The sequence below is a fragment of the Bufo bufo genome, chromosome 7 (genome assembly GCF_905171765.1).
Source record: "Bufo bufo chromosome 7, aBufBuf1.1, whole genome shotgun sequence".
Taxonomy (NCBI): Eukaryota; Metazoa; Chordata; class Amphibia; order Anura; family Bufonidae; genus Bufo; species Bufo bufo.
The window spans coordinates 218,250,858-218,276,460 of NC_053395.1; the positions used below are offsets into that span (position 1 = coordinate 218,250,858).

General features: G+C 45.9%; 1 protein-coding gene across 1 annotated transcript in view; it reads right to left on the bottom strand.

Annotated features, from left to right (window-relative positions):
- OBSL1 (obscurin like cytoskeletal adaptor 1) overlaps positions 1-24,025 on the bottom strand; it is a 66,333-nt gene extending 42,308 nt beyond the window's left edge. The window contains exons 1-9 of the mRNA XM_040440710.1: positions 23,637-24,025; positions 20,535-21,643; positions 18,305-18,571; positions 17,665-17,925; positions 6,276-6,551; positions 5,613-5,885; positions 4,140-4,412; positions 2,470-2,742; positions 415-687 (exon numbers count right to left, since the gene is read on the bottom strand). Of these exons, the coding sequence (XP_040296644.1) occupies positions 415-687; positions 2,470-2,742; positions 4,140-4,412; positions 5,613-5,885; positions 6,276-6,551; positions 17,665-17,925; positions 18,305-18,571; positions 20,535-21,639 (3,001 nt within the window). The 5' untranslated portion in view covers positions 21,640-21,643; positions 23,637-24,025. The remainder of the gene's footprint in view (positions 1-414; positions 688-2,469; positions 2,743-4,139; positions 4,413-5,612; positions 5,886-6,275; positions 6,552-17,664; positions 17,926-18,304; positions 18,572-20,534; positions 21,644-23,636) is intronic.
- Positions 24,026-25,603: the final 1,578 nt, after the last annotated feature.

Below are 25,603 nucleotides of genomic sequence, written 5' to 3' on the forward strand. Positions count from 1 at the left end.
GGCCAAGCATAGGAGTCAGTAAGGTAACCTGCTACTACAGCCATTCAGACTTTACTGCTGTGAGGGATACTGTTAAGACACCTTCACACCTGAACACGTCCTGGCTAGATGTGCCTTCAAAACCTTGTATCCCGAAGTGGACATTACAGCCATTATTGCCAAGTTACTGTTGCCAGCCAGAGAGACTATAGCAAGATAATCTACAGAGAGAGCCATAACTCCCATCCTTGCCTAAATCCATACATCGTCATCTGGGAGAGAATTGCACTGTGTACAGTTTATTCTTCTACATCTGGTCTTGTTACTGTATCCTACACCTACACCAGCCATCGCACTCTCCACACCCTGCATCAAGGGCACCCCAGCTACTATCAGGCAGGAGCCCCAGAAAGGGTGCCCCCTCAAGTCACTGACCTTTCACAAATACGTTGTAGAAAATAGAATCATCTCCAGCATCGCACATAAACTCTCCTGAATCTTGGGTTTGGGCAGATTGGATGATCAGCCTGCGGTGACAACCGTCCGCCTCTATGACGATGTTTTCACTTTCCTCCAGCTCCTCACCATCCTTATACCAGTGCACCGGAGCGTTCTCTCTTGACACTTCACAGCTCAGCACCACTCGCTCTCCGCTCACGCGCCGATGTTCTGCATCGTCGTCAGTGTTCACGATTTTCACTGGAGGATCTAAAGAGTACAGAAAACCTTCATAAATACCACAAGAGAATGTTGTGTTGCAAATATCAGTGGTCTGTCTCTCCTCCTGTTCCTCAGGGGTGGGGCTTAGCTAAAAGAGGTAGAACTTTGTTTACTTGGCTTCTTTGTAGACATTGTACATAATCATGTTGTTTCACAGGCACCAGCACTGGAGGAGAGAGAGGGAGGGTCAGGCAAAATGGATGCTTTTTGGGATATAAATTAAGGTTATTTTCTTTTTCTTTTCTTTTACATTCTTATATTTTTATTAAATATATATCCATTTCTCTCATGCTCTTCTCTGGTTCCAGTCTAGAACTTTACTCCATCCCATAACGCATATGGAGATAAAAATCCTTTCCTAGAGCTGAATGTACCTTGCATCTCACAGAACACACGTTTTTTCTTATTATTCTGTCACATTATAGCTGGAGAATACATTCCCGGAGATAATCTCTATCTAGAAGCTGAAGGGTGCAGACTGCAGAGGGAGGATGAAGAAGTGATGTGACTTTGAGATGCCTTCCCCGTGTGAAGGGGACGGTGATTTATACAAAGCTGTTCCCCCATCCAGTATCATTGACACTTTCCTGGCTGCTGCCTGACACTGTGCTGACACACTTAGATGCTTATCTTTTATCATAAAAAGGTCTCTGAATTCAGCTGACTGACTATAAAGGGGAGAAAATCCCAAGCGTGTTAAAAAAGAAAAAAAGAAAGATACTGGAAGCCGAATAATAAGATTAAAAGAGAATTTAGAAATATAATCATCCAAGATTTTAGCTTGGAACTATTTTGTAAGAACTGCGGATCTGAAGGCTATCTTCTCCATTTGTTGTACAGTCTATTGTTACCTGTTATCAGCCATTTCACAGTAGATAGAGAATGACTGCAAGGTTTTCTAGGAGAAAATCTAGAAAAGTATCCTCCCCCTTCCCCTCCCCCATGATTACTGCTTGTATGATATATATATATATATATATCCAGGAAAAATGGCGGCACTGGCAGTGATGAGAAAAAATCAGGTGCACGTTCCAAGGGAATAGACTTCTTACCCCAGCAATAAATCCAGAAAATGAACTGCACTCCGGCAATGATTCCTTTATTCACCCATGTGAATATATAGAGAGACAGTGCTGAGAACCTCCGGAAACACAGGCTACAGCCACAAGCATGCTGCAGACTTTCTGTCCAGATTTGCAGGTGGAAAATCCACAGTGGAATTCAGATTCTTAATTCGACACATGCATTGGGGGTCATTTACAAAAGGTTTATGGGGTAAAAATGTAGCAAAATGTGCTGCGAATGTCAATTTACACAAACATTTTGCAACTTTTTATGTTTATTTGTTTAGTTATACACTGTTTTCAACACTTATTAAAAAAAAAGTGGGCAGAGGTTAACTTAAGGGTTGGGGCCATCACAACCCAGCACATTTACAAGAATTTACACCAGAAAATTGACGTAAGTTATAGCTGAAATCTACTCCAGGTGTATATGAGAGGGCCTCTGTTTTTCGCACTTGGTAATTTATGTAACTATGGTTGCATACTACCACCACTAGGGGGAGCTCCTTGCATAGGGAATTATACAGTGCTGAACACAATGGAGCTTTATAAATCTGTGTACAATGAGCTCCCTCTAGTGGTGACTGTAAGTAGCGGCTTTGACACTGTCACAGGAAGCAGGGAAAGCATTGTCAGGTCAACATGGGCCCCATGTCAGTTGATAGATCACTGAAGACCATGGTATGTGAGGAGTAGCAACACTCACCTGCTACAGTGACACTGTAAAAAATGGAATCCTGCCCAGCGTCACATGAAAACTCTCCAGAGTCTCCTGGTCTTGCAGTAGAAATAATTAACCTGCGCTCTCTTCCATGTGACTGGATTCTGATGTTGTCGCTCTCCTGTATCTCCACACCATCTTTGTACCAAAGCACCGGGGCGTTCTCTCTGGAGACCTCACAGCTCAGTACCACGCTCTCACCACTCATGGACTTGTACTCCACATTGTCACTGGTGTTCACTATTTTCACAGGGGGCTCTAAGGAAGACAGACAAGTGCTTTATATAGTGATCATAACTAGACCTTAAATCTGCCCATTGACATAAGAAACCCCATCTGTCGCTCTCTGGAGGACCCACCACTTGTGTATGTACTACTGAACTCATTGCTAATTCTTGTAATACTTCCTTTCCCCTGTGGTGGCACTGCAGGGAAATTGAAAGCTTCCTGGTGTATTTCTCCACTGATTACAGCTGATCGCTGGGGATCACTGATCAGGTCATTTTTTTTTTACATAGAAACCTTTTTTTTTAATGTTGTAGCTATACAAAATCTGGCTAAAATAAATTGTGGCATGTTCCCTCAGACATTGTATGGCATCATTACTTCTAGTGGAGTATATACTGTACCTATTCTACAGTGTGGTATGGAGGCTCCATATGGCGGCACATGTAGTGCCTGATGCTCTGTAATACTGTGTACAGGCTCTTTACCCAAAGTGTCGGTGAACTGTGCAGAAGAACATCAGAAGAACACCATCCTCGTTCTAGCGATGGGCGTCCCAACCTTTCAGATATAACAACCAAGGACAGACTGGCCATAGACCCGGTGGGCCGATGTCTCAGGGGGCTGCCCAAGCCCTCCTCCGAGTACATAGCGGTCTGACACTCTCAGCATTTATTAATGCTAGACGGATCATGTTCTTATGCACCTGGTCGGTGGCGGAAAGTGCCCTCCTGCATTCAACTGTATTGCTATCCTCAGGGCGGCAAACACTGCAGCTGGGGGGGGGGGGGCAGTATTTTATGCTGGACTTTGGTATTTAGTTCTGTTGGGGCAATATTTTGTGCTGTACTACAGTATTGCTGGCCCTGCCTACTTATGTTTGCCCAGCCTTCTCTCAGTGTGTACCCGCCTACAACATGGGTCCCCTGCTAACAACAATCCTGGATAAGGACTACCATGTTCTAATCGGAATACCCCTTTAACAATAAGCCGATCATCAAGTCTGTGACCCCCCCCCCCCCCTCCACTATTTGGAATTTTTGGGTGGAAATCCTTTTCACAGAATTATTCTTTACCCTCATTGTGGTAAAAAAAAGTTTTGAAAATGTTCCATTGCTCTGCGTTACACCAAAAATATTTATTTCATACCCGACCACTAAAATCGCATCATGGACACTTTCCACTCGTCTTGTGCCTATGATTAGGTCATGGACATTCCAGGTTAATGGGGGTGACTTGACCTGGATCCAGTTGTCTTATCACCACCCTCTTGAGTTTTCTTCATTACACCCATCTTAATACCTAATCGCCCGGTTGTTTGTCTCAGGCTCTATTATTATCTCTGCTCTCCGACCAGACTCCTAGACGTTGGAATTAGTTGTTGGTTACAGGAAGGCAGAAGTGTGAACGCTCTGGAACTTGTCACTGACCTGTCACCGACACCATGTAGAAGACCGAATCGTCACCAGTGTCACAGACAAACTCCCCCGAGTCCTCCGGTTTGGCACATGTGATGATCAACCTGCGATGTCTTCCATCAGACTCCAACCTGATGTTCTCGCTCTCCTCCACCTCCACCCCATCCCGATACCAGTGCACATGGGCGTTCTCCCTGGACACCTCACAGCTCAGCGCCAGGGGTTCTCCACTCACACATTTATGATCTGTGTCATCACTGGTGTTTATGATCTTCACTGGAGGCTCTAGATATAGAATGAGAAGAATCAAGAGCTTAGTAGGGAGATGACATAAGACAGCTTAATAGGAAGGATGTCAATAGTGAGTGCAGCTCTGGAGTATAATACAGGATGTAACTCAGGATCAGTACAGGATAAGTAATGTATGTACACAGTGACTGCACCAGCAGAATAGTGAGTGCAGCTCTGGAGTATAATACTGGATGTAACTCAGGATCGGTACAGGATAAGTAATGTAATGTATGTACACAGTGACTCCACCAGCAGAATAGTGAGTGCAGCTCTGGAGTATAATACAGGATGTAACTCATGATCAGTACAGGATAAGTAATATAATGTATGTACACAGTGACTGCACCAGCAGAATAGTGAGTGCAGCTCTGGAGTATAATACAGGATGTAACTCAAGATCAGTACAGGATAAGTAATGTAATGTATGTACACAGTGACTGCACCAGCAGAATAGTGAGTGCAGCTCTGGAGTATAATACAGGATGTAACTCAGGATCAGTACAAGATAAGTAATGTAATGTACACAGTGACTGCACCAGCAGAATAGTGAGTGCAGCTCTGGAGTATAATACAGGATGTAACTCAGGATCAGTACAGGATAAGTAATGTATGTGCACAGTGACTGCACCAGCAGAATAGTGAGTGCAGCTCTGGAGTATAATACAGGATGTAACTCAGGATCAGTACAGGATAAGTAATGTATGTACACAGTGACTGCACCAGCAGAATAGTGAGTGCAGCTCTGGAGTATAATACAGGATGTAACCCAGGATCAGTGTAGGATAAGTAATATAATGTATGTACACAGTGACTGCACTAGCAGAATAGTGAGTGCAGCTCTGGAGTATAATACAGGATGTAACTCAGGATCAGTACAGGATAAGTAATGTATGTACACAGTGACTGCACCAGCAGAATAGTGAGTGCAGCTCTGGAGTATAATACAGGATGTAACTCAGGATCAGTACAGGATAAGTAATGTATGTACACAGTGACTGCACCAGCAGAATAGTGAGTGCAGCTCTGGAGTATAATACAGGATGTAACTCAGGATCAGTACAGGATAAGTAATGTATGTACATAATCAGTAGGTTTTTCAGTAGGTTATATGTATGTACGTACATTTGTCAGTACTTTTCTAGGTGCTAACCATATCTTATTGCTGACTTTCTACAGTAATATGGGGGTTTATACCTGAAATGGAGACGTTGTAGAAGACTGAGTCTTCTCCTGCATTACAGGCAAACTCTCCAGCATCTGCTGGTTTGGAACAGGTAATGATCAGTCTTCGATGTCCCCCATCTGACTCCAGCCTGATGTTCTCACTCTCCTGTATCTCCGTCCCATCCCGATACCAGCGCACATGAGCGTTCTCTCTGGACACCTCACAGCTCAGCACCAGGGGTTCTCCGCTCACACACTTGTGTTCTGTGTTATTACTAGTGTTTATGATCTTCACTGGAGGCTCTAGAAATATAGAACCCCAACATCAAGTTCCATCATCATCAATACAGAAGATAATCATTGGCATGAAATTAGAGGAACACTGATATGATGTGCTTTGCCTTGTGCAAAGTCTGAAGGGGTGGAGCCTGACACAGGGATCCTCTCTTTGGTGTCTGAATTCCTGTGTCATGCTCCGCCTCCTCAGGCCCTACATCAAGCATAACACAGTCTATCAGTTTTGTATGGGCCTTTTCGGGTAAGATATTGTCACTTCTAAACTAGAACCCATCATCTAATCATTAGCACTAATAATATTTGGATGGCAAAGGGGGTCTTTTTAAAGAAAAATGCCATCCCCTCTCCCCCCATAGTGGATATATGACCAGAGGACAGGGTTACAGACGTTCTTACCAGACACAGTGACGGTGAAGCTGGTGCTGTCATTACCCAGGTGACAGGTGTAGGTCCCACTATCTAACCGATCCAGTGATGAGATAAGAAGCCTTCTCATTCTGCCATCTGACTGGAGGGAGATGCGTCCTACTGCCTCCACCTCCTGGCCATCCTTCATCCAGCGCACTTTGGCCCCTGAGCTGGGCACCTGGCAGCTGAGGCACACGGGTTGTCCAACATCTAGTGTTCTGTTAGATGGTTCTCCAGAGGCTGAGGCAATGCTGGACCCCCTGGCTAAAGAACAGAGAAATTGGCATGTTCTATATTGGCTCATGATACAGGGTGAGCCAATATAGAATTACATATGGACAAAAGTATACAAAAGGTGCACACCAGAATCTCCTTCAGAAAGGAAGTCAAACAACCAAGTTCAACCTTGGTTGAACTTGATGGACTTATGTCTTTTTTCAATCGTATTAACTATCTAACCACGAAATGATTAAAGCCCTCTGTTCTGCAACAGATAGGGTATGTATTATGGCTGGCTGCTGCAGAACTTATTTGGACTTTCTTTTTTTAATTAAAATAAAAAGGGTACAAAATTGTTTTCCTTCGAGACAGTTACATGCTTAGAACGTCTGAACAAAGGAAAGGTATGGGGAAGCGATGGCGCTAAGGAGCCTATTGTCTTTGGCTGGGAGGAATTTTGGGACAGCAGAAACCTTCTGTAACAGTACAGCCTGGATCGCAGCGGCTCCCTGTGACTCCGCCCACTTACCTCCGGGCCTTAAATAGAAGACAGGTGCTAAGCAGGGTGTTCCACTAATGGAGTGCGCACCCTGCTAGCTCCATTGCATCTGAGGACTCTGTCCACATATCCAGACCTGGATCCCTAACAACATTGTGAAGGACTGCCTACCTTCTTGCCACTGGCTTCCCCACTGCTGGCTTCCTAGCCAGGACCAACTAACCGCAAGTATATGCCTGTTACCTGCTCTGATTAAGGTCCTGGAACTCAGAGTGGGGTGGTTCCTGCTGGTGTGAGGCGATATTCCCAAACCAACTCTGAACTCAGGACATGCTATACTAACTATGAACCTGCTGCATACTATATACTAAACTGAGGACATGCTATACTAACTCTGAACCTGCTGCATATTATATACTAAACTGAGGACATGCTATACTAACTCTGAACCTGCTGCATATTATATACTAAACTGAGGACATGCTATACTAACTCTGAACCTGCTGCATATTATATACTAAACCGAGGACATGCTATACTCACTCTGAACCTACTGCATATTACATACTAAAACTGAGGACATGCTATACTAACTCTGAACCTGCTGCATATTATATACTAAACTGTGGACATGCTATACTAACTCTGAACCTACTGCATACTACATACTAAACTGAGGACATGCTATACTAACTCTGAACCTGCTGCATATTATATACTAAACTGAGGACATGCTATATACTAACTCTGAACCTGCTGCATATTATATACTAAACTGAGGACATGCTATACTAACTCTGAACCTGCTGCATATTATATACTAAACTGAGGACATGCTATACTAACTCTGAACCTGCTGCATATTATATACTAAAACTGTGGACATGCTATATACTAACCCTGAACCTATGGCATACTATATACTAAACTGAGGGCATACTATATACTAACTCTGAACTGTGCACAAGCTTATACTAACTTGTGACTCCTGTAATACTGGGGGACCTTCCTTTCCAGCAGTAACTAATTAGAGGGATAGCGGTAAATGATTTTGTTACCCCAAACTCTCCGCCCAAGACTGAGAGAGACGCCTGGGGTACATACTGAGTAACCGCGAATCCCACATCCAAAAACAAGGGCGGTGGGATAATAGTGGATGTCCATTGCTTCCGCAGTTGAGATCCTAACTGATCAACTAGGTGCGTTACATATTAGTGGAACCCACATGGATCCAGCGGAGGTTGCAGGTCACTTCGTCACCCTCACTAAGAGGGTGGAGACCCTCAACGTGACTGTACAACATCTCCAGCTAGAAAACCAGGCACTACGGCAACTTGTCACTCAGGGGCCAGGACACCCCCGTGATGGACCAGAACCCAAGGTCAGCCCACCTGAGATATTCTCGGGTGACCGAAGGCAGTTCAGGGATTTCCTGAACACGTGCAAACTAATGTTTGAGCTGCAGCCCCGGACTTACCCAACTGACAGAACAAAAGTACTTACCATGATCTCTTACCTCAGGGGGGAGCCCAGAGCATGGGCCAATACTTATTTAGAAAAGGAAGACCCAGTCCTGGATTCCTTCTCTCTGTTCCTTGAAAAAATGGCCCTTCTCTACGAGGACCATAGTAAACAGCTGACCGCTAAGACCGCTATACGCAGCCTTAAACAAGGGAGACGACCTGTAGAGGACTTTATTGCGGAATACACTCGCTGGGCCCGGGAGACTGAATGGAATGACCTCACCCTTAGGAATCAGTTCCGCCTAGGTCTTTCCGAGGCCCTGAAGGACGAATTAGCCCAAGGAGAATTACCACTTACACTTAATGCCTTGATGCAGAAGGCCACCACCATTGACAGACGGCTGAGGGAACGCAGAGCCGAGAGAGTCTCAGGCTTCACACCCAACCCAAGACCGTCCAGCCAGGGTCCTGCTGTAGAGATGATGGAGATTGGGGCGATCCGAGGACCTCTGACCGAGAGAGAGAAAGCCAGGAGACGTAACCTCAACCTCTGTTTATACTGTGCGTCTGCTGACCATACCGTTGACGGATGCCCAGCGATACGTAAGAAGTGCGAAGGTAAGAGCGGCACGTTTTGTACCTTAGGCAGTACAAAAAATAGTACTGGTGGTTACATATACACGTCTCTCACCTTACAGTGGGACCAAAACCGGATTATCGTTGAAGCCATGGTGGACACGGGAGCTTCGGGGAATTTTATCGACATGCATCTGGTTGAGCGAAATAAAATTCCCCACATGAGAAAAAACGTTCCGATATCCGTGAGTTTCATTGACGGTACTACTTCTAGTCCTATCCACAGTCAGACTCAACCCCTCATGGTGACATGTGAAAATAACCACACAGAATTCTTATCCCTTGATATCATACACTCTCCATTGTTTCCCGTGATTGCCATGGTTGCAAATACACCAGCCAACCCTCCTATGGAAACAGGGGAGAGTTCAGTTTACGTCACCTTATTGTATGGAGACCTGCTTTCCTCTCAAATCTCTCATGCACGTGGGAGTGAACCAGGTTCCCAGCCAATACGCAGACTTTGCTGAGGTATTTAGCGCAAAGAAGGCGGAATCTCTTCCGCCCCATAGATCTTACGATTGCCCCATAGACTTGCTGCCGGGTAGTGAGATACCCACGGGTAGAATTTATCCATTGGCACAACCAGAACTTGTTCACCTCAAACAGTACCTAGAAGAGAATTTACGAAAAGGTTTTATTCAGCCTTCAACCTCCCCGGCAGCAGCAGGGATGTTCTTCGTGAGAAACAAAGACTCAAGCCTAAGGCCCATCATAGATTACAGAGCCTTGAACAAAGTAACAATCAAAAATCGGTACCCCTTGCCGCTAATATCCGAACTCATAGAAAGATTACAAACAGCAACAATCTACACCAAGCTGGATTTGAGAGGCGCATACAACTTAATTAGGATCAGAAAAGGTGATGAATGGAAGACAGCCTTCCGCACTCGGTATGGACTCTTCGAGTATACAGTGATGCCCTTCGGGTTGTGCAACGCCCCTGCCACATTCCAAAATTTTATTAACGACATCTTTAGGGATCTACTGGACGTATGTGTAATCATCTATCTTGATGATATACTAGTGTATTCCGATAACTTACACGATCACAGGAAACATGTCCGTTGGGTTCTTGCACGGTTAAGTGTTCATCGCTTATACGTCAAACAGGAAAAATGTGTGTTCAAGACTACTTCTCTTCCCTTCCTCGGATACATAATTTCACCCAAGGGTATCCAGATGGATCACTCAAAAATCACTTGCATCCAAAATTGGCCGATCCCGGATTCCAGGAAAGCTCTTCAACGGTTCCTGGGGTTTTCAAACTTCTATAGGAAATTTATTAAAGATTTCTCCGCTACCACTAAACCACTAACCCGCTTAACTAGTGTCAACACGAAGTTCGTTTGGTCCAAGGACGCCCAATCAGCGTTTGAGTTATTAAAGAACAGGTTCACTACGGCACCGATACTGACTCTCCCAAATCCGAACCATCACTACGTGCTGGAAGTAGACGCATCCCAGGCAGCCATAGGAGCCGTTCTGTCCCAGCGAAGCTCTTTTTCAACTCCGTTACATCCTATCGGGTTCTACTCCCGGACGCTAAATACCGCCGAATTCAATTACCCCATAGGCGAAAAGGAACTCCTTGCCATAAAATGCTCCCTGGAAAATTGGAGGCATTTACTTGAAGGATCAAAACACCCCATCACAATTTATACGGATCACCGTAATCTACAATACCTGAAAACCAATAAAACACTATCAGGCCGCCAAGTACGGTGGAGTTTTTTTTTTGACAGGTTTAACTTCCAAATTACATACCGACCAGGCTCAAAAAATGGGAAGGCCGACGCCTTGTCACGACTGGCTGAAATTCGCACCTCAGACACGGCCCCCACATGGATCATTCCACCGAAGAAACTCGTCCTTGCCACCATAACGTTGGAAACCCAGCTCAAGGATGCTCTAATTAATGACCATGCTAATACCCCCCCTGGTCTTTCGCAGAACCAACAGGGTCTCCTTTACAAGGACAGCCAACTGTATATACCACCCTCCCTCACCAATCAGGTGATCAAACTTTGCCATAATTTACCCCTCGCGGGACATCCCGGCATTGCTAAAACCACAACCCTGATACGCAGGAACTTCTGGTGGCTAAAGATGACCAAACAAATTGAGGAATACGTTTCCACGTGCGAGACCTGTGCCTCATGTAAAACTGACAGGAACCGACCTTATGGTCTCCTAATGAGTCTTCCCATCGCCAACAGACCCTGGGAATGGGTCTCGATGGATTTCATAGTTGAACTTCCCCTTTCCAGAGGAAACAATACCATCATGGTGGTAGTGGATTTGCTGACTAAGATGGCACACTTCGTGCCCCTCAAGAAGTTACCCTCCTCCAAGGAAACGGCCGTCGTATTCCTGTCTAATATTATTAAGTTACATGGAATTCCTAGCCAGGTCATATCAGACAGGGGTTCGCAATTCGTATCCAAATTCTGGAGAGCACTTCAAATCGTCCACAGAATGTCTACCGCCTATCACCCACAAACTAATGGGCAGACTGAAAGGGTGAATCAGTGTCTGGAACAGTTTCTCAGATGTCACTGCTCATTTCTCCAGGATGACTGGGAGGGCCTACTTCCTCTCGCTGAATTCGCCTACAATAATTCTACGATTTCCTCCACATTACATACTCCATTCTTTGCTAATTACGGATTTCACCCTAGGTCTCTTCCTCAAACCAGCCTTCCCACAAACGTTCCAGCCACAGACGATTATCTGACCACTTTGCAAACTACCCTTAAGACGCTAAAGACAACCTTCAACGGGCAAAGGAAAGACAGAAGTTTTACTACGACCGTCGTAGGAGAGAAAATCCTCCCTACCAGGTCGGAGACTCGGTTTGGTTATCAACAAGAAACCTTCGGTTGGGGGTACCTTCCAAGAAATTGGGAAGACAATTCCTGGGTCCTTTTCCGATAGATAGGATTATTAACCCCAACACGGTGAGACTCACCCTTCTTACTCGATTACAGGTACATCCCACATTCCACGTGTCACTACTGAAGCCGTTTAGACCTAGGCCGTTCCCATCAAATGATCCTTGACCCTTGCCACCGATAGAGGTCCAAGGAGAAGAAGAATTTGAAGTTGAGCAGCTCATTGATTCCAGAAGAAGACGTATCTCGTTAGATGGAGGGGGTATGGTCCCCAGGATGACTCTTGGGAAGATGTGCAAAACGTTCATGCTCCCAGACTCCAAAGATTGTTCCATAGAAGATTTCCCAACCGATCCTCTCCTAGTGGGGTACCCCGGAGGGGTCCCTTAAGGGGGAGGTACTGTAACAGTACAGCCTGTATCGCAGCGGCTCCATGTGACTCCGCCCACTTACCTCCGGGCATTAAATAGAAGACAGGTGCTAAGCAGGGTGTTCCACTAATGGAGTGCGCACCCTGCTAGCTCCATTGCATCTGAGGACTCTGTCCACATATCCAGACCTGGATCCCAAACAACATTGTGAAAGACTGCCTACCTACTTTCCACTGGCTTCCCCACTGCTGGCTTCCTAGCCAGGACCAACTAACCGCAAGTATATGCCTGTTACCTGCTCTGATTAAGGTCCTGGAACTCAGAGTGGGGTGGTTCCTGCTGGTGTGAGGCGATATTCCCAAACCAACTCTGAACTCAGGACATGCTATACTAACTCTGAACCTGCTGCATATTATATACTAAACTGAGGACATGCTATACTAACTCTGAACCTGCTGCATATTATATACTAAACCGAGGACATGCTATACTCACTCTGAACCTATTGCATATTACATACTAAAACTGAGGACATGCTATACTAACTCTGAACCTACTGCATACTACATACTAAACTGAGGACATGCTATGCTAACTCTGAACCTGCTGCATATTATATACTAAACTGAGGACATGCTATACTAACTCTGAACCTGCTGCATATTATATACTAAACTGAGGACATGCTATACTAACTCTGAACCTGCTGCATATTATATACTAAACTGAGGACATGCTATACTAACTCTGAACCTGCTGCATATTATATACTAAAACTGTGGACATGCTATATACTAACCCTGAACCTATGGCATACTATATACTAAACTGAGGGCATACTATATACTAACTCTGAACTGTGCACAAGCTTATACTAACTTGTGACTCCTGTAATACTGGGGGACCTTCCTTTCCGGCAGTAACTAATTAGAGGGATAGCGGTAAATGATTTTGTTACCCCAAACTCTCCGCCCAAGACTGAGAGAGACGCCTGGGGTACATACTGAGTAACCGCGAATCCCACATCCAAAAACAAGGGCGGTGGGATAATAGTGGATGTCCATTGCTTCCGCAGTTGAGATCCTAACTGATCAACTAGGTGCGTTACACCTTCTCTCACTGCTTTATCTCCAATGGATTGAGATTGAGCAATGGAGACTGAGTAACAGTAAATAATGAAGACCAAGAAAAACCAAATAATGGAGACCAAGCAACATTACACAATGGAGAGCAAGAAAGACCAAACAATGGAAACTGAGCTACATTACACAATAGAGACCAAGAAGGATTGAACAATGGAGATCGAACAACATTCAACAATGGAGACTAGGAAACACCAAACTATGGAGACCAAGCTACATTACACAAACCATGAAAGACCAAACAATAGAGACTGAACTACATTACAAAAAAGAGATCAAGAAGGATTGAACAATGGAGACCAAGCAACATTACACAATGGAGACCAAGAAAGACCAAATGATGGAGACTGAGCAACATTACACAAAGGAGACCAAGCGAGACCAAACGATGGAGACCGAACAACATTACACAATGAAGATCGAGAAGGATCAAACAATGGAGACCGAGCTACATTACACAATGGAGAACTAGAAAGACCAAACGATAGATATACAATGGAAACAATGAAAGACCAAACAATGGAGACCAAGCTACATTACACAATGGAGACCAAGAAGGATTGAACAATGGAGACAAAGCAACATTACACAATGGAGACCAAGAAAGACCAAACGATGGAGACCAAGCAACACTACACAATCATGGCTGAGAAGGATCCAACAATGGAGACCGAGCTACATTACACAATAGAAATCAAGAAAGACCAAATGATGGAGACCAAGCTACATTATGCAACACAGACCATGAAAGACCAAACAATGGAGACTGAGCTACATTACACAATGGAGACCAAGAAGGATCAAACTATGGTGACCAAATTACATTACACAATGGAGACACGAAGACTCAAACGATGGAGATGGAGCTACATTACACAATGGGGACATTGAAAGACCAAACAAGGGAGATCGCGCAAAATTCTACAATAGAAATCACAAAAGGCCAAATAATGGAGATCGAGCTACATTACATAGAAGAGACCTTGGAAAACCAAGCAATGGAGACCAAGCAACGAGACCGAGCTATATTACACAATGGAGACCAAGAAAGACTAAACAATGGAGAACAAGGAACATCAAATGACAGAAACCATGACAGACTAAACAACTGGCTAACATTTCACAATGAAGACTATGAAAGAAAAATGGAGACAGAGTAACATTAAAGGGGTCTTCTGGTCTTTATATATTGAAGATCAATAGGATAGGTCATCAATATCAAATCGTTGAGGGTTCTACACCCGCCATTTCCACTGATCAGCTGGTATGAGCAGCCGCCTGTTTGGAAGCTATACAGTGGATGGAGTTGGGAAGCAGAAGTATTTGTCCACTGTGTAGTGGTCGCGCCGACGTACCGCAGCTCAATTCCCACTCACTACCCCTTTAAAGGGCTTCTGTCACCCCACTAAACTTTTTTTTTTTTTTTGTGTGTGTACTTATAATCCCTATCCTGCGATATATCTATACATTATGTTATTTATCATTTTCGTTCAGTAGATATGTCAAAAAACGTACTTTTATAATATGCTAATTACCTGTCTACCAGCAAGTAGGGCGTCTACTTGCTGGTAGCAGCCGCAAAAAACCGCCCCCTCCTCCTGTTGATTGACAGGGCCAGAGCGCATGCGCCAAATCAACACAGGCGCGTGATTTTTGAAATGCTGACAGGCCCAGTCGGAGGAGGAGATCGCGGCTGGCCCTGTCAATCAACAGGAGGAGGGGGCGGTTTTTTGCGGCTGCTACCAGCAAGTAGACGCCCCAATTTGCTGGCAGACAGGTAATTAGCATATTATAAAAGTACGTTTTTTGACATATCTACTGAACTAAAATGATTAATAACATAATGTATAGATATATCGCAGGATAGGGATTATAAGTACACAAAAAAATATATATAAGTTTAGTGGGCTGACAGAAGCCCTTTAAGCTCTTCCCTTATCACTGTTCCAACCAATCATGGACAGAACAATTAGGTAAGGGACTATCTATCTGCCAGATGTCTACAAGAGAATTCCTGGAGGTTGTGTTAAATTCTATATTTATATGAAATAATTTTCACTGAGTGGGTGTATCCAAGCCTATAATGTGTGATACTGTCTGCAGAGCCAGTGTATCTAAGCCTATGATGTGCGATACTGTCTGCTGAGTCAGTGTTATTTAAGCCTATGATGTGCGATACTGTCTGCAGAGCCAGTGTATCTAAGCCTATGATGTGCGATACTGTCTGCAGAGCCAGTGTATCTAAGCCTATGATGTGTGATACTGTCTGCAGAGCCAGTGTATCTAAACTAGCATGTGTGTTACTGCCGTCTGAACTGTGTATCTATGCCCATCTTTTGTGATACTGTCTGATGAACTGCTGTATCTAAGCCCAGCCTGGCTGTGTGATACTGTCCGCTGGGTATCACAGATGCACTGGGTTAGTGTCCAAGGAGGGGGCGGAGCATGACATTGATTCTGATCTCACCATAGAGAGAATCCTTGTGTCATGCTCCGCCCCAGGCCCTGAAGCAGACCTGACACAGTGTATCGGTCTAGTGTCCCGGACTATTCCTTTAATTGCTCTGATTTCCTAATATGGAAGAAAAGTTTCAGAAGGTGAAGCTGTGACTTTAGGAGTGACTGGAGGGGAGACGAAGGCTGCACATACGGAGGAGCATTTGGTTATCTCATTAGTGAGACATGTAACAGGACTGCGCCACGTGGGATTTTGTTAATCCAACAATATTCATAGAAGAGGTGGCTCAGCACTGCAAGAGGCACCCTCGGATTAACCTCTTAGATACCAAGCATTCCCATGCGTACAAATGCATAATAAACTGCATCCGTTTTAGCTTTTAAAGTGACCCTCCAACTTTTATCACATTTAGGTCCAACCATTTTTTAATACAAAGAACTAAATCGGCTGCATAGACACAGAGTGCCGCCACCACTAGGGGGAGCTTACTGCATCGTCACTGGCCATTCATTCAGCTGATCGGCAGGGGTGTTGGCGGTCAGATATCCATCGATTATATATGGATGATTTTGCTTTCCCTTTGAAAAAAAATATTCTAAGTTTTTCAACTTAGCACCTGGATCTGAATACTTTTGTAACTGCATGTAATTCAAAATTTAGTATAGCCCCTGAGTTACTTTATAAAATGTATCTGTATAGCGCCACCTGCTGTTTGCTCTTTTCCTTATTTTTCTATCCACCTAAGTAACATCGTTGAGGTGGTCACACATGCTCAGTTCCATCCTTCAACTGCCACCAGCCCTATCTACAGTTAGAAGCTGTGATAGTTACATGGAGAGAGCTTCTGCAGAAAGGACATAGCCTCTGAGCTGTGATAGGGAGAGACTGCAGAAGAAAGAACACACCCGCTGATGAAGGACAAGCCCCCTGAGCTGTGATAGGGAGAGAGCATCATCAGAAATGACACACCCCCTGAGAAAGGACAAGCCCCCTGAGCTGTGATAGGGAGAGAGCTGCAACAGAAAGCACACACCCCCTGGGAAAGGACAAGCCCCCTGAGCTGTGATAGGGAGAGAGCTGCAGCAGAAAGCACACGCCCCCTGAGAAAGGACAAGACCCCTGAGCTGTGATAGCGAGACAGTGTCATTAGAAATGACATGTCCCCTGATAAAGGACATGCTCCCTGAGCTGTGATAGGGAGAGAGCTGCAGCGGAAAGCACACAACCCCTAAGAAAGGAGACACACCCAGCAGGGCTGCCAGCAGATCAATGAATGGGAAGATCTCCGGATCCATGTGAGGTACAGGGCAGGTTCTTGCTTTGTTAGGCTACTTTCACAACTCCGGTGTGAAACTCCAGCATAGCTGTTCCGCCAGACAAGAGGAGAATTGGCCGGTAGACGTTCTGTCCGCATCCAGCAGCAGTACAGCCTGCCAGAATTAAAACTGGAAGTGTGAAAGTAGCCTTAAAAACAGATTGTCATGTACCCTATGATGTCTGATTTTCATTCTTTATAGCAATCATGGGATAACCCCTTTAAAATCTCAAAAAAAGCCTGTTTGAAGCCCAAACCTTAGGAGGAACTCAATGACAATCTGCATGAGCCATCACTGAACCTCGCACCTCACTGGGGGTCAGTCATCTATAATTGACACAAGAACCCCATAACATAATTGTCTGATTGGTGTCTCTTACCTTTCACTCTGAGTTGACAGGAGGACTCAGAAAGCCCAGCGTGGAACTGTATTATACCGCCATCTTTTTTTGTCACCCCGACTATCACAAGTACATGCGTCCTTCCAAAACTCTTCACAACCGTTCTATGATCCTCAGAGAGGATGTGACCATCACAGGTCCAGCCGACCTGCTCCACTTCGCTCTCTGTCTCAGCACAAAACGCTGCGTTTCCACCTTCGGCAACCTCCAAACGTCGGGGCAACTTCTTCACAATGGGCCCTGAGAGAGAGAGATACCATATTCTGGTTATAGATGGGTGTAATACCATTGGCAGCTTTTACAAAACCTAAAGTCTGACTATAAAAGTGTAGTCTACCCTGCTTTAACAGCTTTTGAGCTGTTTTCAAAATTGTGCTGGTTGCCGTTGGCAACAGACAGCAGTTTAGCTCTGTCCGCTGTCAGACATGCTGTCTGCTAACAAGAAACCGGTACAATTTTGAATTTGTCTTTAGATGCAACATGGGTCAAAACGTTGGTGGGGCTTATGAAAATGTGCACGAAGGTTGGAGTTTGTGGGAATTTTTAGTGGCCTTCCTTGGGCAGAGTTGGGGCGGAGAGTCAGAAGGTGTGACATTGTATAAGTGGTTGTGGACCTCACCTCTTACAGCGACTTCTGCAATACTCTGAGCCCCTCTATGAGTCTGACACACATAAACCCCGTCATCATCTGTCCGGGCCCCTCGGATTATCAGGCGTCTAATGGCACCATGTTCCTCCATATGATGCCGTTTTCCTGGATGAAGTCTCTGATCTTCCAGGTACCAAGATGTCCGGGTCCCTTCCGGAACTGAGCACTCCAAAATGGCGTCCTGCCCCTCCCTCACCGCGACATCTCTCAGCGGAGCTGGAAAGCAATCGCCGACCTCTGGAGAAATGGGACAGCATGGGTCATAATTCATACAGGAGACAATACGGTACAAAAAAGGGAATGAATGCAAGGGATTAGATGGCCGTGTAATAACTTACTTTTATTTTAGACTTTCTGGAAATCCTCTACCATTAAAGGGTTTCTGTCACCCTGCAAAACTCATTTTTTTTTTTTTGGATAGTTAGATTGCTCATAGTGCGATATAGCAGAATATAATGCTCTTACTTACTTTCATGCGGCCGATTCTTTATAAAACGAACTTTTATAATATGTAAATGAGGGCTCTACCAGCAAGTAGGGCGTCTACTTGCTGGTAGCTGCTGCAGAAATCCGCCCCCTCGCCGTGTTGATTGACAGGGCCAGCCGTGATCTCCTCCTCCGGCCGGCCCTGTCAGTAATTCAAAAATCGCGCGCCTCGCGTCATTCGGCGCAGGCGCTCTGAGATGAGGAGGCTCGTATCCTCAGCACTCCCTCAGTGCGCCTGCGCCGATGACATCACCGAAAGAGAAGACGTCATTGGCGCAGGCGCACTGAGGGAGTGCTGAGGATACGAGCCTCCTCATCTCAGAGCGCCTGCGCCGAATGACGCGAGGCGCGCGATTTTTGAATTACTGACAGGGCCGGCCGGAGGAGGAGATCCCAGCTGGCCCTGTCAATCAACACGGCGAGGGGGCGGATTTCTGCAGCAGCTACCAGCAAGTAGACGCCCTACTTGCTGGTAGAGCCCTCATTTACATATTATAAAAGTTCGTTTTATAAAGAATCGGCCGCATGAAAGTAAGTAAGAGCATTATATTCTGCTATATCGCACTATGAGCAATCTAACTATCCAAAAAAAAAAAAATGAGTTTTGCAGGGTGACAGAAACCCTTTAAGGGTGCATTCACACGACCCTATTTCTTTCAATTTTGCGGAACGGGTGCGGACCCATTTATTTTAACGGGGCCGCAAAAGATGAGGACAGCACACCGTGTCCTGTCCGCATCCGTAGTTCCGTTCCGCGGCCCTGTAAAAAACATAGAGCATGTCCTATTCTTGTCTGCAATCGCGGACAAGAATAGGCATTTCTATCATAGGGCTGGCCGGAACGCACACGGCCAATACCCATGTTTTGGCCGTGTGAATGTACCCTAAAAGGGTGTGCATACTTTTGCAATGCATCTAAATTAAACCATTAAGCAAGTCGGCATATAGTCTTGATTAAAAACCTCATACCCTTCTTTGTTCAGCACCTATGCATATTTCTGTGTCTCCATCATCTCCAGCAGGGGCGTAGCTATAGGGGAAGCAGGCTTTGGGGCCCTGACCCAGAAGGGGCCCAATCCAGGAGGAGGAGGACTAAAAGATTTGGTCAGGGCCCCCTCAACAGTATTACACAATGAAATTATATACAGGACGGATGGAGCAGCTGCCGGGCCTGGTCTGAGAGAGCGATCTTTACTAGCCACAGGAAGGGGGGCGGCATGAAAGGAAGGGGTCGCGAAAAAATTACTGGGGGGAGGGGGGCCCCATTCAAAAATTTGCTGTGGGGCCCAGTCATTTCTAGCTACGCCACTGATCTCCAGTGATGACACATCCTACCGATATGCCCTCAAGGTGAAATTGTTGACTAGTTTATAGTTCTAGCCGATCTCCCTCCCCTTCATCCCATTTAAATAGTCAAATTCCTGGACCCTAGCCTTATGTAAATATGTAGGTAGGGCCAACATTAGGAAATAACCATCCAAAAAAGTTGAGAACGTGGCTAAAACCCATGCAAGTGTGGGATCCAGGTGCCAAGATCCAGGAGCCAAGCCAATCAATGCACATGGGGCCCCGTTCATAGCTATGTGCCCTTTGTGACCATTCAAACAACCCTATTTCCATCCCTGCCCTTGAGGAACGTTGGCTAACCTATACTTATATATTATGGAACTTCATATTTAGCAGTCAAATTAAATTTCGTGCTCCACCCACATACCTCTTACATGTAACATGACGGCACTGAGCGTGTTTCCAGCTGAATTTGAGGCACCGCACACGTACAAGCCTCGATCTTGTTGGCGACAGAACAGCAACTTGAGTATAAAGTGCCCATCTCGGTCTTCATAAATGAGAGTTCGTCGTCCAGGGCTGACTGCGCGTCCATCTTTACGCCAGACAATCTCAGGCCTTGGTTTACCGGTCACCAGACAGCGAAGCTTGGCATGTTTCCCTTCTTGGACTGTGAAGACTTTCACCTGATCCGGGGGGTCCCCCGGAATTGGTTCTGGACCTTGACGAGGAGTCGGGTCCACCAGCAGAACAGCTGCCGCCAAACATTGCCCAACAGAGTTAGTGGCTCGAGAAACATAGACGCCAGCGTCTGGGGGGCGAATTTGAAAAATACTTAAGGTGTGACCCCCAGGAGACAACTGGTAATGAGACCTTTCAAAAATCTCTTCAAGGCCCCTTCCATCTTTCTCCCAACGAATCGTAGGCTCTGGTTTCCCCAAAACTTTACATGTGAACTCCCCACTTTGACCACGGGTCAACCTCTGTGACCTTGGAAGGAGTAGAAAACATGGAGCGGCGTCGGGGTCTTCAGAGTGCTGGTCAAGGCTGTTGGTTGCGTCCAGTGGAGTTGGCTCTTGGGTTGTTTCGATAGAAGGCTCCATGATGGAAGAAGACATGTTGGCCAACTTTGTGGATGGAAATGCTTCATTCGATAGATCAATACGTGGCTCATTGACCACGGCACTGTTGAGCGTCACGGTGAGTTTGGCGCCGGCGTAGCCTTCCCCTGACCAGTTACTAGCTCTGCACATGTAATGGCCCGAATCCTCCAGCTGCAGGTCGCTGATCACTAACTGGTACCAGTCCCCGTCTCTCTGAGCATAGCATCTGTCGTCCAGCTGTAGACGGATGTTTCCAACGCGTTCCCACAATACACTGGGCGGTGGATCTCCGCTGATCCGACACCGCAGGACGGCATATGTGCCTATGGGCGCTGTGACTGCACGAGGAAAAGACAGAAAGCGAGGAGCGCTCCCTGGCATGTCTAAACCCAAGTGTGAGTTCTGTGGCGGGAGGGACAGAGCCGCCATCTACCTGCAAAGAAAAAAAAAATAAACCATTAAAATCAGAGCACAAAAAAATAACTGTGGCTATAATATACAGCAGAATTCAGAAACGCCTGAGACCAATATGGCGGTTTAATGGAATGTTCATGGTTTTTACAGTTTTATATGAATCATGTTTAAAGGGGTTGCCCCCCAAAATGCCCCGGCACCTCATCCTGCGTCGTTCCTGATGCCCGCACGGCCGCCAATGAATCTTCCGTGCGGATCAAAACAGCCGGCAACAAAAGCGGGCCACGACAGGGACAAGCCTCTCTAGCATGACGGGTGACGCCAGGAAGACTCGTCCCGGTCGCAGCCTGCTATTGGCTGCCCCTCCCCGTTCCCGGATGTTTTGATCCGTGCTATGGGGAGATGCAGCGGCGGCCGTGCGGGCATCAGTAGAGACGCGGGTGCTGTGGAGCGGGGCAAATATAACCTGTATGAGGTGCCCAGACATTTGGTAGGGCATTATAGGGGTTGGATAAACCCTATAATCTCTGAATAATAAAAAGATCAGCAACTGTTTAATAAACTTTGTGTATCAAGACATTACATACATCTGCTTGCTGTCAGTGAATGGCAAAATTCCTATTTGCATCTGTAGGTTAGGTGCACATCCTGGACTAAAAGGGGTTGCCCAGGATTACAGAATAATGGCTGCTTTCCTCCAACAACAGCGCTACACCTGCCCACAGGTTTCGTCTGGTATTGCAGCTCAGCTACCATTCACTTCAATGGAACGGAGCAGCAATACCAGAAACAACCCACAGACAGGGGCGGAGCTTTATCTGGGAAAAAAAAATCTGCCATGTTTTTCTACTGCAGGATAACCCCTTTAACTCATCTCACAGCTGAATGTTTTGCTACAATTGTGTCAAGTCTATAAAACTACAGGCTGATACATTGTAACAAACTCAAAATCTTGTTGCTGCTGAGGTGCTTATTGCCTCCTAGACAAAGTCTGAGGGTAAAATCTGCCATTGATTCAGCTGCTAAAAAAAGGCGTTCCCTCTGCTAAAAACACATTCAAAACTCCCCAACAGTTTCTCCATTGACTTTAATGATCAAAGTTTTTTCAGTAGCTGATTTTAAAAAAAAAATGCGCGAGAAGTGATGTTACTTCTTGGAAGCAGATTTGATTGAAGATTTCATAGAAGTCAATGGGGAAGCAGAGAAACCTCCACCAAATACTCTTCTAATACTCTTGTAAAAAAAAAACTCCTCTAAAACCTCCACCAAATTACAAATCTGCCACCAAAAGGACCTGTTTTCAGTTACTGATTTTTCTGCCGCTGATTTTGTCATGTCATCTCAGCCTCAAACCTACTAAACTCGGACAGTTTTTCATCTCTGGGTGTAAGTCTGTCCCATGCACTGACAGCAAGCAGAGGGTGGTAAGGAAATTGAAACGCAAACTGCCTTTGCAAGTTGTAAAAATAACCAAAGGGAAAAGAAGACACAAAAGAGCGCGGAAGATGAACACGCTGAGAGTTGTAGTTTTGCAATAGCTGGAGAGCTACAGGTTGGAGACCCCTGATGTACAAGGTCTGGGGGCTCCGCCAGTTCTTGAGGTTGGAATTTTTTTTTCCTATGGTATGGAAGCAGCGTCGGACTAAAGTCCCTAGGGCCCACCAGAGGAAAGGATTCTAAGGGCCCACCAGAGGAAAGGATTCTAAGGGCCCACCCTCTCTGTACATAGGACCTTAAGGGCCCTGGGGGTCCAATATTACCATAGCTCGGGGGGATCTTCTGGTGGGCCAGGCCGACCCTGCATGGAAGCTGCTTTATTCCCTTTACCTCCACCAAAATGAGGCAAAGGGGAAGTATATTTTGCAAAGGCTTACCCCTATCAACTGTGAATACCAGAAATAACGGGGGCAGATATTCATCTCTCAGCCGTTCCACTGAAGACCACCATAGTCAGACATGGCTGATAACAGAGACCACCTTCATGGTATGAGCTGGAGGATCCCTTTAATTACCTTAACGCTGAACTTCCCTCCCGCTCTGTAAAGTTGAGGTCTTCTAGTTGCCGGTGACTTCTGGGGTCTGGTGAAGGGTCCTTAGCCTGGGGGTCCTGGTCGTGTGTGGATCCGAGCTGCGGAGTCGCTCCTCCTCACCCAGAAACAATCCTAATTTTAGTCTCCAGATAAAATGTTCCAGCAGCTGATTCTGTCATGTCCCCCAGAAACACAGGAGAGAAGAAGCTGAAGGGTTGTAATGCAGAAACAGGTGGAGGCTGAGGCCGGGGCATGAACGCCTCCTGGCGGGATCTGTTTCATACTGTGCGGCGGCCATGCCAGTGATTGATTGGCACAGAGAGGTATGCTGGGGCGTGCCACACGGATTTCTTTTGGGTATAAGATAACGTAATGGTCAGAACACCCCCTCATGGAGCAGATGAATGTCAGCGATGCATTCCTCTCCTATCACTTCCGACATAATCACAGCGCTCTACTGGTCTGCGATCCATCACGTCGGCTCCTGAGGGACACTCCGACCCCCCTGGACAGGACAGACAGGGACACAAAAAAGATATTTGGCGTGTGGCATGAGCCTGTCACAGCATGCCGCCTGGCACCGCTCACATACCAGCCTGTTACAGTATCTCCGCGCTGCTCTTATAATTCACGGTATCGCTGATCCCACCCGGATCGCGTAACGCATTAAAACTACCACCCGTCTCCTGTAACCGCTCCGTGCCACCACCCCATGACTGTTGTCAGCGCCAGCGCCGCAAGATCTGCAGGGCGTCTGTATGGCTGCCCCTCCCGTCACCGCTCCAGACATAAAAATTCATATTCAATTCTGGGGAATCATTTCTCAGAAGTCTGCGTCGTGTCGTTCCTCTGTTATTCCTCCTGAAAATGTGGGAATAAATTGAGTGTGTATCCCTACAATATCGGTCCAATCAGCAATGACAGTGTCGGGCTGTGCAGGGATGCACCCCCCAGGTGTATTCATTACGTTCCAGTAGGAATAACAGAGGAATGGTTGTACAACACAGGGTTATGAGAAAAGATGTTACCATGTCAGGAGCGGTGACGGGTCCTCTCTCTGTGTTATCCCATGGCTTATTTTCATGCCAGACGCAATAGCTTCTTTATAGTCATTGGCAGTGATTCCTGCATGAAAAATAACTTTGGGCTCTTCTGTGTCCTCTTTGATGGTCTCTGGACAGAATCAGTCTCCTTCCCCCTCTGGCAGCTGACAATATAATCCAGTCTAAACTACTGCAGAGGGTCTACTCCGCTCCTGACAGGCGGAGCAGAAAGCTATTTCTATTGGCTGAAGAGAGGATCCCTGTGTAAAGACCTGGCTGTGAGGAGAGGGACTGAGCATGTGCGTCCACCAGCGGCTCAGCTCATTCGGTGGACGTACACATTGCCATACACTTTGAACACCAGGTGGCGCCCTACTATGTAAGTCAATGTAAGTACTAGTCACCGAATCCTTTTTTTTAACATCGTGTAAAAGGCAAATATTCTCCATCTTTATAATCTGTACAGTCTGTGTGATATTTAATGGGTTTTACGTGATTAGATAAATATATAATAGTTTTTTTTCCCCTTAATCAGCAAAACTATCATCCATGGGCCGTGTCTTATATTCAGTTGAGCTGCAATACCACACACAGCCTATGGCTGAGGGTGGCGCCGTTTCTGAAAAAAAAAACTGCAATCTTTTTTTTATTCATCTACGATCTGATTTTTGATAATGGACGTTTCTCCCATCATGCATCAGGCTGAAGCACAGGTTTCCAATTCTCTACCCTGGGGGGGAAACATTCTCCTGAGCCTGTGCTTATCGTCGCCCCCTGCTGGGTAAGAGCAGCCATGGAAGTGACAACTGCTGAGTGAATAGGACATCAATGTTTGATCAGTGGGATTTGACCTCCTTCGCTCCTAAGCGTGCCCCATCCCCTTGTCCGTACGCCCCGGCCCCATCA